We start from the raw sequence: 15,355 nt of genomic DNA on the forward strand, positions 1-15,355 counted from the left end.
GTATTATTTTGTTTGTAGTGTGAGGAGAACCTGGTTCCAGGAGGAGGTGTGATGGACATGAGGTTGAATGGAATGATTTTTCCACACCGAATGAGGGGTGTGAGGCACAATTTGAAATAAAGAAGATGCAGGTCCATGTTGAACAACTTGAAAGGGAGAACCATCTACTCAATAACCATCTGGCTCTTGAGAATTTTGGAGTATCAAGAACTAGAACTGACCCGTTTCAGGCAATATTACATTTCTTTACTGTGTGATACTTTCAAGTGTATAACGCGAAAATGACTGTATCTGTATCTGTAGATACTGGGATTGCTGATGACGCCACGTGTATGACGTGAAACTGACATACCAATTCCTTTGGTGTGTATCTGTAGATACTGGGATTGCTGATAAGGCCACGCGTATGACGTGAAACTAACATACCAATTGATTTGGTGTGTATCTGTATATACTGGGATTGCTGATGACGCCACGTGTATGACGTGAAACTAACATACCAATTGATTTTGTGTGTATCTGTATATACTGGGATTGCTGCTGACGCCACGTGTATAACGCGAAACTGACACACCAATTCCTATGGTGTGTATCTGTATATACTGGGACTGTTGATGATGCCATGTGTATGACATGAAAGAGACACACCAATTCCTATGGTGTGTATCGGTATATACTGGGATTGCTGATGATGCCATGTGTATGACATGAAACTGACACGCCAATTCCTATGGTGTGTATCTGTATATACTGAGATTGCTGATGACACCATGTGTATGACATGAAACTGACATACCAATTCCTATGGTGTGTGTCTGTATATACTGGGACTGTTGATGATGCCATGTGTATGACATGAAACTGACACACCAATTCCTATGGTGTGTATCTGTATATGCTGGGACTTTTGATGATGTCACGTGGATAACATGAAACTGACACACCAATTCCTATGGTGTGTATCTGTATATACTGGGACTGTTGATGATGCCACGTGTATAACATGAAACTGACACACCAATTCCTATGGTGTGTATCTGTATATACTGGGATTGCTGATGATGCCACGTGTATAACATGAAACTGACACCCCAATTCCTATGGTGTGTATCTGTATGTTATGGCATTGACAAATCCTTTGGTGTGTATCTGTATATACTGGGATTGCTGATGACGCCACGTGTATGACGCGAAACTGACATTCCAATTCCTTTGTTGTTTGTCTGTATATTGCGATGGCTGATGATGCCGAAGTATGACGTGATAATCTTTGTGTTATCTCAAAATGCCATATATGCAATATTTTTGTATTTACTGGGATTGCTGTTGATGCCACGTGTATGACGCGAAACTGACATACCAATTTTTTTATGGGTATCTGTTTATAGTATATACTGAGATTGCTGATGATGCCACGTGTATGACACGAAACTGACATTTAAATTCCTTTTTTTGTGTATCTGTATATAGTATATACAGTAAACTACGGTTATAACGAACTCCAAGGGACTACTAATTATAGTTCGTTATAACCGAAGTTCGTTATAAGTACATTATACAGCATGACTATAGAAAGTAGTCGGGACCAGAAAGTAAGTTCGTTATATCCGTCAGTTCGTTATAAGCGTGTTCGTTATAACCGTAGTTTAGTGTACTGGGATTGCTAATGATGCCTAGTGTATGACATGAAACTGACATTTAAATTCCTTTTATGTGTATCTGTATTTTGCATATACTGGGACTGTTGATGATGCCATTTGTATGACATGAAACTGACACACCAATTCCTATGGTGTGTATCTGTATGTGCTGGGATTGCTGATGATGCCATGTGTATGACATGAAACTGACATACCAATTCCTTTGGTGTGTATCTGTATATACTGGGATTGCTGATGATGCCATGTGTATGACATGAAACTGACATACCAATTCCTATGGTGTGTATCTGTATATACTGGGATTGCTGATGATGCCATGTGTATGACATGAAACTAACACGCCAATTCCTATGGTGTGTATCTGTATATACTGAGATTGCTGATGACACCATGTGTATGACATGAAACTGACATACCAATTCCTATGGTGTGTATCTGTATCTACTGGCATTGTTGATGATGCCATGTGTATAACATGAAACTGACACACCAATTCCTATGGTGTGTATCTGTATATACTGGGACTGTTGATGATGCCACGTGTATAACTTTAAACTGACACACCAATTCCTATGGTGTGTATCTGTATATACTGGGACTGTTGATGATGCCACGTGTATAACTTTAAACTGACACACCAATTCCTATGGTGTGTATCTGTATATACTGGGACTGTTGATGATGCCACGTGTATAACTTTAAACTGACACACCAATTCCTATGGTGTGTATGTGTATATACTGGGACTGCTGATGATGCCATGTGTATAACTTTAAACTGACACACCAATTCCTATGGTGTGTATCTGTATATACTGGGATTGTTGATGATGCCATGTGTATGACATGAAACTGACATACCAATTCCTATGGTGTGTATCTGTATCTACTGGCATTGTTGATGATGCCATGTGTATAACATGAAACTGACACACCAATTCCTATGGTGTGTATCTGTATATACTGGGACTGTTGATGATGCCACGTGTATAACTTTAAACTGACACACCAATTCCTATGGTGTGTATCTGTATATACTGGGACTGTTGATGATGCCACGTGTATAACATGAAACTGACATACCAATTCCTATGGTGTGTATCTGTATATACTGGGATTGCTGATGATACCATGTGTATGACATGAAACTGACATACCAATTCCTATGGTGTGTATCTGTATATACTGGGATTGCTGATGATACCATGTGTATGACATGAAACTGACATACCAATTCCTATGGTGTGTATCTGTATCTACTGGCATTGTTGATGATGCCACGTGTATAACATGAAACTGACACACCAATTCCTATGGTGTGTATCTGTATATACTGGGACTGTTGATGATGCCACGTGTATAACATGAAACTGACACACCAATTCCTATGGTGTGTATCTGTATATACTGGGACTGTTGATGATGCCACGTGTATAACTTTAAACTGACACACCAATTCCTATGGTGTGTATCTGTATATACTGGGACTGTTGATGATGCCACGTGTATAACTTTAAACTGACACACCAATTCCTATGGTGTGTATGTGTATATACTGGGACTGCTGATGATGCCATGTGTATAACTTTAAACTGACACACCAATTCCTATGGTGTGTATCTGTATATACTGGGATTGTTGATGATGCCATGTGTATGACATGAAACTGACACACCAATTCCTATGGTGTGTATCTGTATATACTGGGACTGTTGATGATGCCACGTGTATAACTTTAAACTGACACACCAATTCCTATGGTGTGTATCTGTATATACTGGGACTGTTGATGATGCCACGTGTATAACATGAAACTGACATACCAATTCCTATGGTGTGTATCTGTATATACTGGGATTGCTGATGATACCATGTGTATGACATGAAACTGACACACCAATTCCTATGGTGTGTATCTGTATATACTGGGACTGTTGATGATGCCACGTGTATAACATGAAACTGACACACCAATTCCTGTGGTGTGTATCTGTATATACTGGGACTGTTGATGATGCCACGTGTATGACGCGAAACTGACATTCCAATTCCTTTGCTGTTTGTCTGTATATTGCGAAAGCTGATGATGCCGAAGTATGACAAGATAATCTTTGTGTTATCTCAAAATGCCATATATGCAATATTTTTGTATTTACTGGGATTGCTGTTGATGCCACGTGTATGACGCGAAACTGACACTTAAATTCCTTTTTTTGTGTATGTGTAGATAGTATATACAGTAAACTACGGTTATAACGAACTCCAAGGGACTACTAATTTTAGTTCGTTATAACCGAAGTTCGTTATAAGTACATTATACAGCATGACTATAGCTAGTAGTCGGGACCAAAAAGTAAGTTCGTTATATCCGTCAGTTCGTTATAAGCGTGTTCGTTATAACCGTAGTTTAGTGTACTGGGATTGCTAATGATGCCATGTGTATGACATGAAACTGACATTTAAATTCCTTTTATGTGTATCTGTATTTTGTATATACTGGGACTGTTGATGATGCCATGTGTATGACATGAAACTGACACACCAATTCCTATGGTGTGTATCTGTATATACTGGGATTGCTGATGATACCATGTGTATGACATGAAACTGACATACCAATTCCTATGGTGTGTATCTGTATATACTGGGACTGTTGATGATGTCACGTGTATAACATGAAACTCACAAACCAATTCCTATGGTGTGTATCTGTATATACTGGGACTGTTGATGATGCCACGTGTATGACATGAAACTGACACAAAGTTCCTATGGTGTGTATCTGTATATACTGGGACTGTTGATGATGCCATGTGTATGACATGAAACTGACACACCAATTCCTATGGTGTGTATCGGTATATACAGGGATTGCTGATGATGTCATGTGTATGACATGAAACTGACACACCAATTCCTATGGTGTGTATCTCTATATACTGGGCTTGCTGATGACACCATGTGTATGACATGAAACTGACATACCAATTCCTATGGTGTGTATCTGTATATACTGGGCTTGCTGATGACACCATGTGTATGACATGAAACTGACACACCAATTCCTATGGTGTGTATCTGTATATACTGGGACTGTTGATGATGCCATGTGTATAACATGAAACTGACACACCAATTCCTTAGTGTGTATCTGTATATACTGGGATTGCTGATGATACCATGTGTATGACATGAAACTGACACACCAATTCCTATGGTGTGTATCTGTATATACTGGGACTGTTGATGATGCCATGTGTATAACATGAAACTGACATACCAATTCCTTAGTGTGTATCTGTATATACTGGGATTGCTGATGATACCATGTGTATGACATGGAACTGACATACCAATTCCTATGGTGTGTATCTGTATCTACTGGGATTGCTGATGATGCCATGTGTATGACATGAAACTGACACACCAATTCCTATGGTGTGTATCTGTATATACTGGGATTGCTGATGATGCCATGTGTATGACATGAAACTGACACACCAATTCCTATGGTGTGTATCTGTATATACTGGGACTGCTGATGATGCCATGTGTATGACATGAAACTGACACACCAATTCCTATGGTGTGTATCTGTATATACTGGGACTGTTGATCATGATGCCATGTGTATGACATGAAACTGACATACCAATTCCTATGGTGTGTATCTGTATATACTGGGACTGCTGATGATGCCACGTGTATGACATGAAACTGACATACCAATTCCTATGGTGTGTATCTGTATATACTGGGATTGCTGATGATGCCATGTGTATGACATGAAACTGACATACCAATTCCTATGGTGTGTATCTGTATATACTGGGACTGCTGATGATGCCACGTGTATGACATGAAACTGACACACCAATTCCTATGGTGTGTATCTGTATATACTGGGACTGTTGATGATGCCACGTGTATAACTTTAAACTGACACACCAATTCCTATGGTGTGTATCTGTATATACTGGGACTGTTGATGATGCCACGTGTATAACTTTAAACTGACACACCAATTCCTATGGTGTGTATGTGTATATACTGGGACTGCTGATGATGCCATGTGTATAACTTTAAACTGACACACCAATTCCTATGGTGTGTATCTGTATATACTGGGATTGTTGATGATGCCATGTGTATGACATGAAACTGACATACCAATTCCTATGGTGTGTATCTGTATCTACTGGCATTGTTGATGATGCCATGTGTATAACATGAAACTGACATACCAATTCCTATGGTGTGTATCTGTATCTACTGGCATTGTTGATGATGCCACGTGTATAACATGAAACTGACATACCAATTCCTATGGTGTGTATCTGTATATACTGGGACTGTTGATGATGCCACGTGTATAACTTTAAACTGACACACCAATTCCTATGGTGTGTATCTGTATATACTGGGACTGTTGATGATGCCACGTGTATAACTTTAAACTGACACACCAATTCCTATGGTGTGTATGTGTATATACTGGGACTGCTGATGATGCCATGTGTATAACTTTAAACTGACACACCAATTCCTATGGTGTGTATCTGTATATACTGGGATTGTTGATGATGCCATGTGTATGACATGAAACTGACACACCAATTCCTATGGTGTGTATCTGTATATACTGGGACTGTTGATGATGCCACGTGTATAACTTTAAACTGACACACCAATTCCTATGGTGTGTATCTGTATATACTGGGACTGTTGATGATGCCACGTGTATAACATGAAACTGACATACCAATTCCTATGGTGTGTATCTGTATATACTGGGATTGCTGATGATACCATGTGTATGACATGAAACTGACACACCAATTCCTATGGTGTGTATCTGTATATACTGGGACTGTTGATGATGCCACGTGTATAACATGAAACTGACACACCAATTCCTGTGTTGTGTATCTGTATATACTGGGACTGTTGATGATGCCACGTGTATGACGCGAAACTGACATTCCAATTCCTTTGCTGTTTGTCTGTATATTGCGAAAGCTGATGATGCCGAAGTATGACAAGATAATCTTTGTGTTATCTCAAAATGCCATATATGCAATATTTTTGTATTTACTGGGATTGCTGTTGATGCCACGTGTATGACGCGAAACTGACACTTAAATTCCTTTTTTTGTGTATGTGTAGATAGTATATACAGTAAACTACGGTTATAACGAACTCCAAGGGACTACTAATTTTAGTTCGTTATAACCGAAGTTCGTTATAAGTACATTATACAGCATGACTATAGCAAGTAGTCGGGACCAAAAAGTAAGTTCGTTATATCCGTCAGTTCGTTATAAGCGTGTTCGTTATAACCGTAGTTTAGTGTACTGGGATTGCTAATGATGCCATGTGTATGACATGAAACTGACATTTAAATTCCTTTTATGTGTATCTGTATTTTGTATATACTGGGACTGTTGATGATGCCATGTGTATGACATGAAACTGACACACCAATTCCTATGGTGTGTATCTGTATATACTGGGATTGCTGATGATACCATGTGTATGACATGAAACTGACACACCAATTCCTATGGTGTGTATCTGTATATACTGGGACTGTTGATGATGTCACGTGTATAACATGAAACTCACAAACCAATTCCTATGGTGTGTATCTGTATATACTGGGACTGTTGATGATGCCACGTGTATGACATGAAACTGACACAAAATTCCTATGGTGTGTATCTGTATATACTGGGACTGTTGATGATGCCATGTGTATGACATGAAACTGACACACCAATTCCTATGGTGTGTATCGGTATATACAGGGATTGCTGATGATGTCATGTGTATGACATGAAACTGACATACCAATTCCTATGGTGTGTATCTCTATATACTGGGCTTGCTGATGACACCATGTGTATGACATGAAACTGACATACCAATTCCTATGGTGTGTATCTGTATATACTGGGCTTGCTGATGACACCATGTGTATGACATGAAACTGACACACCAATTCCTATGGTGTGTATCTGTATATACTGGGACTGTTGATGATGCCATGTGTATAACATGAAACTGACACACCAATTCCTTAGTGTGTATCTGTATATACTGGGATTGCTGATGATACCATGTGTATGACATGAAACTGACACACCAATTCCTATGGTGTGTATCTGTATATACTGGGACTGTTGATGATGCCATGTGTATAACATGAAACTGACATACCAATTCCTTAGTGTGTATCTGTATATACTGGGATTGCTGATGATACCATGTGTATGACATGAAACTGACATACCAATTCCTATGGTGTGTATCTGTATCTACTGGGATTGCTGATGATGCCATGTGTATGACATGAAACTGACACACCAATTCCTATGGTGTGTATCTGTATATACTGGGATTGCTGATGATGCCATGTGTATGACATGAAACTGACACACCAATTCCTATGGTGTGTATCTGTATATACTGGGATTGCTGATGATGCCATGTGTATGACATGAAACTGACACACCAATTCCTATGGTGTGTATCTGTATATACTGGGACTGTTGATCATGATGCCATGTGTATGACATGAAACTGACATACCAATTCCTATGGTGTGTATCTGTATATACTGGGACTGCTGATGATGCCACGTGTATGACATGAAACTGACATACCAATTCCTATGGTGTGTATCTGTATATACTGGGATTGCTGATGATGCCATGTGTATGACATGAAACTGACATACCAATTCCTATGGTGTGTATCTGTATATACTGGGACTGCTGATGATGCCACGTGTATGACATGAAACTGACACACCAATTCCTATGGTGTGTATCTGTATATACTGGGATTGCTGATGATGCCATGTGTATGACATGAAACTGACATACCAATTCCTATGGTGTGTATCTGTATATACTGGGACTGCTGATGATGCCACGTGTATGACATGAAACTGACATACCAATTCCTATGGTGTGTATCTGTATATACTGGGACTGTTGATGATGCCACGTGTATAACTTTAAACTGACACACCAATTCCTATGGTGTGTATCTGTATATACTGGGACTGTTGATGATACCATGTGTATGACATGGAACTGACACACCAATTCCTATGGTGTGTATCTGTATATACTGGGACTGCTGATGATGCCATGTGTAAGACATGAAACTGACACACCAATTCCTATGGTGTGTATCTGTATATACTGGGACTGCTGATGATGCCATGTGTATAACATGAAACTGACATACCAATTCCTTAGTGTGTATCTGTATATACTGGGATTGCTGATGATACCATGTGTATGACATGAAACTGACACACCAATTCCTATGGTGTGTATCTGTATATACCGGGACTGCTGATGATGCCATGTGTATGACATGAAACTGACACACCAATTCCTATGGTGTGTATCTGTATATACTGGGATTGCTGATGATGCCATGTGTATGACATGAAACTGACATACCAGCTCCTATGGTGTGTATCTGTATATACTGGGACTGTTGATGATGCCATGTGTATAACATGAAACTGACATACCAATTCCTATGGTGTGTATCTGTATATACTGGGACTGCTGATGATGCCACGTGTATGACATGAAACTGACACACCAATTCCTATGGTGTGTATCTGTATATACTGGGACTGTTGATGATGCCATGTGTATAACATGAAACTGACATACCAATTCCTATGGGGTGTATCTGTATATACTGGGACTGTTGATGATGCCATGTGTATGACATGAAACTGACACACCAATTCCTATGGTGTGTATCTGTATATACTGGGACTGCTGATGATGCCACGTGTATGACATGAAACTGACACACCAATTCCTATGGTGTGTATCTGTATATACTGGGACTGCTGATGATGCCATGTGTATGACATGAAACTGACACACCAATTCCTATGGTGTGTATCTGTATATACTGGGACTGTTGATGATGCCATGTGTATAACATGAAACTGACATACCAATTCCTATGGTGTGTATCTGTATATACTGGGACTGCTGATGATGCCACGTGTATGACATGAAACTGACACACCAATTCCTATGGTGTGTATCTGTATATACTGGGACTGCTGATGATGCCATGTGTATGACATGAAACTGACACACCAATTCCTATGGTGTGTATCTGTATATACTGGGACTGCTGATGATGCCATGTGTATGACATGAAACTGACACACCAATTCCTATGGTGTGTATCTGTATATACTGGGACTGTTGATGATGCCATGTGTATAACATGAAACTGACATACCAATTCCTATGGTGTGTATCTGTATATACTGGGACTGCTGATGATGCCATGTGTATGACATGAAACTGACACACCAATTCCTATGGTGTGTATCTGTATATACTGGGACTGCTGATGATGCCATGTGTATGACATGAAACTGACACACCAATTCCTATGGTGTGTATCTGTATATACTGGGACTGTTGATGATGCCATGTGTATAACATGAAACTGACACACCAATTCCTATGGTGTGTATCTGTATATACTGGGACTGTTGATGATGCCATGTGTATAACATGAAACTGACATACCAATTCCTATGGTGTGTATCTGTATATACTGGGACTGCTGATGATGCCACGTGTATGACATGAAACTGACACACCAATTCCTATGGTGTGTGTCTGTATATACTGGGACTGTTGATGATGCCATGTGTATGACATGAAACTGACACACCAATTCCTATGGTGTGTATCTGTATATACTGGGACTGCTGATGATGCCATGTGTATGACATGAAACTGACATACCAATTCCTATGGTGTGTATCTGTATATACTGGGACTGCTGATGATGCCACGTACATGAGGTTAAACTATGTCAGTGATACAATTTTTCCTAAAGTAGACGATGCACAATCCAGCTCCAAACTGTATTCAGTGACATCTATTTTTTGTGACTGCTGTCTGACGTGAAAACTGACCTTCCAATTCCTTTGTTGTTTGTCTGTATATTGCGATAACTGATGATGCCGTAGTATGACGTGATAATCTTTGTGTTAGCTCAAAAGGTTTAAAATTGTAAGACAATAAATTCCACAGCCATATAACAGATGACTATCATTTTTTTTCTTCATCTTAAATGGAACTGTTGAATTTATCTTCTGATACAGACCTCCCCGCCTCGCAGAGTTGTGGAGAGGAGATTTCTGATGTAAATACTTCTCTAAAGGTACATTCTTTGGGTTCTGGGACAAACTATTCACTTCAAGTTTCATTATCCTATTCGAAAGGGAAGCAAGCATTAATCGGAGATTTTTACCATTTCGATGCGCTAGTATAAAAGAAATGGTGGTAGGCATGCATTAATGCTCGAAAGTCAAACAAATATCCTGTGTCCAAGTGTCACAGAGGCCATTGCTGTGGTCATATTCGTGACATTACAGATTAATGAACTCAGTGATTTCAGAGGATATGTCGAATATGTTGAAAACAACTGAAAGGCATTTCGTTGAATGGTTATCAATTGTCTAAATACGTTAAAAAGCCCAGACCTCTATATAACAATATGATATAATTGTAGAGACTTCAGATTGTTATGTTTAGAGATCTCTTAACAATAGTATCAAATGATATGTCATGTGATCTACTCGTGACATAATCTGGTGACGTATGTCATGATTTCACGTGCATCGCGAGCGCGCTATTACCGCCTCTTTTGCTAGTTGGACCGCCTCTGTGGTCTAATGGTAGAGCGTCCGCTCGGGGAGCGGAAGGTCCGGGGTTCGATCCCAGGCCGCGTCATACCAAAATACGTTAAAAGATGGTACTTGTTGTTACCCTGTCTGGCGCTCGGCATTAAGGGGCTAAAACAAGGACTGGTCGGCTTGGAGTCTGTATACTGTGTTTGAGTGGGGTATTCATGTAAAACAGTGGCATGGTATCTCAGTGTGCTAGCACTATAAATCGGCATCAGTCCGGACTAGTACAAGCAGCCACACACACACACATACACGTGCATGCACGTCGCTATATAAGTGCACTTATTTTGGACGCGACGTTAAACCCTATTTCACCTCACCTCACACCTCTTTTGCTAGTTAACCACCGGAGAACAAGGACGTGTGGGCTGGAGTCAGGGGTACTATACATTGAGATGTTTAAATGTAGGAGTAGGTTAAATACCTTTGGGGATATAACACAGGGTTAATGACACCCGCTCCATTTTAGGAAAACATACATGTATGTCTGGTGCAGTTCAACTCCTGAATAAGCAAGTACTAGTTTCTCTCATTTTAATTTCTGCAAAACGATACAATAATACTCCTTCTCTCAGACATGAGGTGAAGAAACAAGTTCTTTTTTATACGTTCATTTTTATTTATTAATTTGTATCAGAGTATTTATGTATCTGCATTGCTTTGAGTCCATAAACAGCATTACTGTAACGGCAGATCATCAAATGCCATGACTATAGTTTATATTTGTCAATTATATTTGTTACTTGTTGTCATACTTTGTGAGTTTCCGACAAAGTAATTTGATTACATTTCTCTCTAAGGCGGTGATGGCAGTCTGTGTATTGGTACATTCCACTTCAGAGCCAAACAATGGCAGCCAGTTACTACACCGATTTCATAAACAGAGTAAGAACTGCAGATGTCAGGAACAGTGTTGTCAAGGAAGGGATTGATATTGTGGAGCTGATGCATGACACGGTGCAGTCGAACGAACTGCTATGAAACTCGTCTCCATAGTAACAGGAAAGTTTGTAATCACCGTATTTCCTGCACAGATCCAAATCTGAAACGAAAAATTCAAACTGTTTAAATCGTCAGATCCAATATTTTACTCAAACCGTAGAGAATATAAGATGAGGACCATTCTTCTCAATACAACTTTCACTGTGCCTGTTTAACATACACAGCATGACCTCTGAGATCATGCAGGAAACGGCTAAAACACGTGGTTGCTTGTAACGCCACGTTATATACCACATGCGGCGAGACCGTTAGTATTGTATACCATACGTCATGAGAGTAAACCAGAAAAGTAGTTTCACTTTCGTGTGCGCTTGTCCTTGTCTTCCATCATTAAGACATGAACAACTTACGAACAGTGTTGCAGGCTTCCGGGACTGGCCCTGGTGGCGTATATGTAGTGTTACAAACTGGAGCCCCTTCCTTGCAGGCAACGCATCCACCATCCGATAAAACTGATAAAAGAAAGATGGTGATTGCTAATATTAGACAGATAGATAGATACTATTAGATAAATAGATAGATAGATAGATAGATAGATGGATGGATGGATGGATGGATGGATGGATGGATGGATGGATGGATGGATGGATGGATTGTTGTTGTTGTTGTTGTTTTGTGCGTCAAATGACTGTGGGGCACATCCTCAGATATAACCGTGTGTACTTACACATTCTCTCACATCTGATCATCAATGTAAGCATCACTTGTATCCCTCAGATAAAGACTCAGTCTGGCATATACCCATAAATCTATTTATTTAAACAGTTTTAGTTGAATGTCATTGAACTATCATCTATTATATTATATTGAATTCATTGATTTATGTATACACTGACACCAAGTAATCGTACTTGTCGTTCACAAGGAATCACGTTTACTTTATGTATTTAGTAGGGGCAGAGCAGGCATGGGTTTTCTGTTTAAGGCATTGCAGAAGAAAAGACATCGTTTGACACTTGACACAGAATGCAATCTGGGAATTATTTTACGGGTCCATATGTGAGTGAGTGAGTGAGTATTGTTTTAGCAATATTCAAGCAATATCACGGCGTGAGACACCAGCTTCACATATGGTACCACTATGGCGAATCGAACCAGGGCATTCGGCGCAAAGAGCGAACGCTTTAACCACTAGGATACCCAACCGCCCCTAGTCCATATATGAAGCTTTGTTGATTGTTTTCGATGTGTAGGCCAGACGATTGTGTTACATGCCCTATGTTTTGTTTACAGAAAAATCTGGTCGGCAGAAATGATGAAATATAAAGAAAATGTACACATCAAAATGAAAAGAATGCAGCAAAGACGGTTTGGGTGATCCTGGCTAAGGCTAGTTAGACTCATCAGCTCAGGGCCATTGCCCACTCTACACGCAGCCCAGATAGCAAATTTGGACTTCTCCCAGGAAGCGCTTCCTTGTCAAACCAACCCAGAACTTTTCGGAGATTCCCCAACACTGCAGCCTTCTGCATTACCAAGATTGTCAGAAGGGCTGTTTTTCTGGTAGCAAACCCGGGTAGTCTCGGACAACTTGGTACTTGGGATGCAAGCGTGACAATTCGAAATCATGTATTTCCTGATTCTTGTCAATCACATAAGTGTCAAAACGGTTCCGATCTAAAATTCACGAAAGGGTCAGCCCAACCCAACTGTAGGGTCACCAGAACAAAACTGTAAAAAAACAAAAACATACAAGACTTATAGTCAAGCCGCACTAAATATCCCTGAGGGTTTTTAAGGCAGATTCACGTTCTCAGGAAATAAAAACAAATAAATAATCGATGTTTGTGGCCTCTGGGCTCAAGGCTTGCTTAAACGAAAACAGACTGAATTCAGCTCAACCATGGCTAAATTTGAACAGAAAAGACCAAGAATGTTCTCATCAGAGGCAAAGACACAACAGAATAATAGATCACAAAAAATGGGACTTCTTTATAAGATCCTAACAGCTCAAGATATTGCCAAAGAACTGAAACACAAAAATATTTTTAGAATTGATAAGTGTGGAAGAGGCTACGTTGTTGTGGAGAACAACAACCTTACACAATCAATTGACATGCCCAAAAGCATTAACTAAATCAAACTTAAATGAGATACTTCAAACATCATGTGCGTTGTACAGCTGGCCAAAACATCACCGACGACCAGCTTCATCAACTTGTCTGTCAAGCCCAAAAGAAAATCACACAAGCAACAATCCTATCGGCGTTCATGATCAAATCAATGGGCACAACCAAAACACGAGTAGTAATATTCGGCCAGTCAGTCCTGGGTCACCTTAATCTTGGTGGTAAGGATATAGAAACTATGTCATACAGGAATAGGTCAACACAATGCAGAAACTGTATGCTCTATGGACATAAAAAAACATCACGTAGCCAGCCACCCAAGTGCAAAAAATCTGCTCCCGAGTTTCTTGCAAGGACAACTGCAAAATTTGGTGTACGAAGGATACATGTGGGCTGACATTGAGGTAAGCTTTCTCGTCTCGTGCTATTGCTTTCTCGACAAGCGTTACCCTTTCTCTCTGTCGTAATTGAAAGTGACAAAGCGTGTCCCCTCTCGGCCACCATAAGGAAGAAATCTGTATTATCATACACAACTGTACCTGTGAGACTCTGTACAGCGACTAAGGAGAGAATCAGAAGTGTCTTCATGTTGGGCCGTCCAGTCATCTATGTCCAGCCCTGATGAATGCTGTTGTGATCCGTGGCAGCTACAGTTTTATACAGGGTGATTTTTAAGGGGAAAGAGGTATCGGGTAACGCATATATAAGGTGTCCACAGGGAATGTACTCTGTACTTTGCACTTAAGTGAGATGTGATTTTGTAATATACCCGTCATTAGACATGAGGCATATCTTCATATCAGCCATCTGACCTTTGGTGTTGATGTGGGCGACTCTGGTGTTGATATGGTAAATGATATGAAA

At 39.9% G+C, this 15,355-nt stretch overlaps 1 protein-coding gene across 1 annotated transcript; it reads right to left on the reverse strand.

The window, feature by feature from the left end:
- Positions 1–11,939: 11,939 nt before the first annotated feature.
- LOC124110928 lies at positions 11,940–15,217 on the reverse strand. Its single transcript, XM_046470411.2, has 3 exons — positions 15,031–15,217; positions 12,773–12,874; positions 11,940–12,462 (listed from the first exon to the last, which is right to left on the reverse strand). Exons 1-3 carry the CDS (start codon positions 15,095–15,097, stop codon positions 12,284–12,286), a joined length of 348 nt encoding a protein of 115 aa, XP_046326367.2. The 5' UTR covers positions 15,098–15,217; the 3' UTR covers positions 11,940–12,283.
- Between the last annotated feature and the right edge of the window lie 138 nt (positions 15,218–15,355).

This window comes from Haliotis rufescens, unplaced genomic scaffold (genome assembly GCF_023055435.1).
Source record: "Haliotis rufescens isolate VD_foot unplaced genomic scaffold, xgHalRufe1.0.p SCAF_1, whole genome shotgun sequence".
Classification (NCBI taxonomy): Eukaryota; Metazoa; Mollusca; class Gastropoda; order Lepetellida; family Haliotidae; genus Haliotis; species Haliotis rufescens.

Coding starts and splice junctions, on each gene's coding strand:
- LOC124110928 (XM_046470411.2), bottom strand. CDS start 15,097: ATGACTGGACGGCCCAACATGAAGACACTTCTGATTCTCTCCTTAGTC. Junction 12,875..15,030: donor CGCTGTACAGAGTCTCACAG/GTACAGTTGTGT, acceptor TTCTTTTATCAG/TTTTATCGGATGGTGGATGC. Junction 12,463..12,772: donor GGAAGCCTGCAACACTGTTC/GTAAGTTGTTCA, acceptor TTTTCGTTTCAG/ATTTGGATCTGTGCAGGAAA.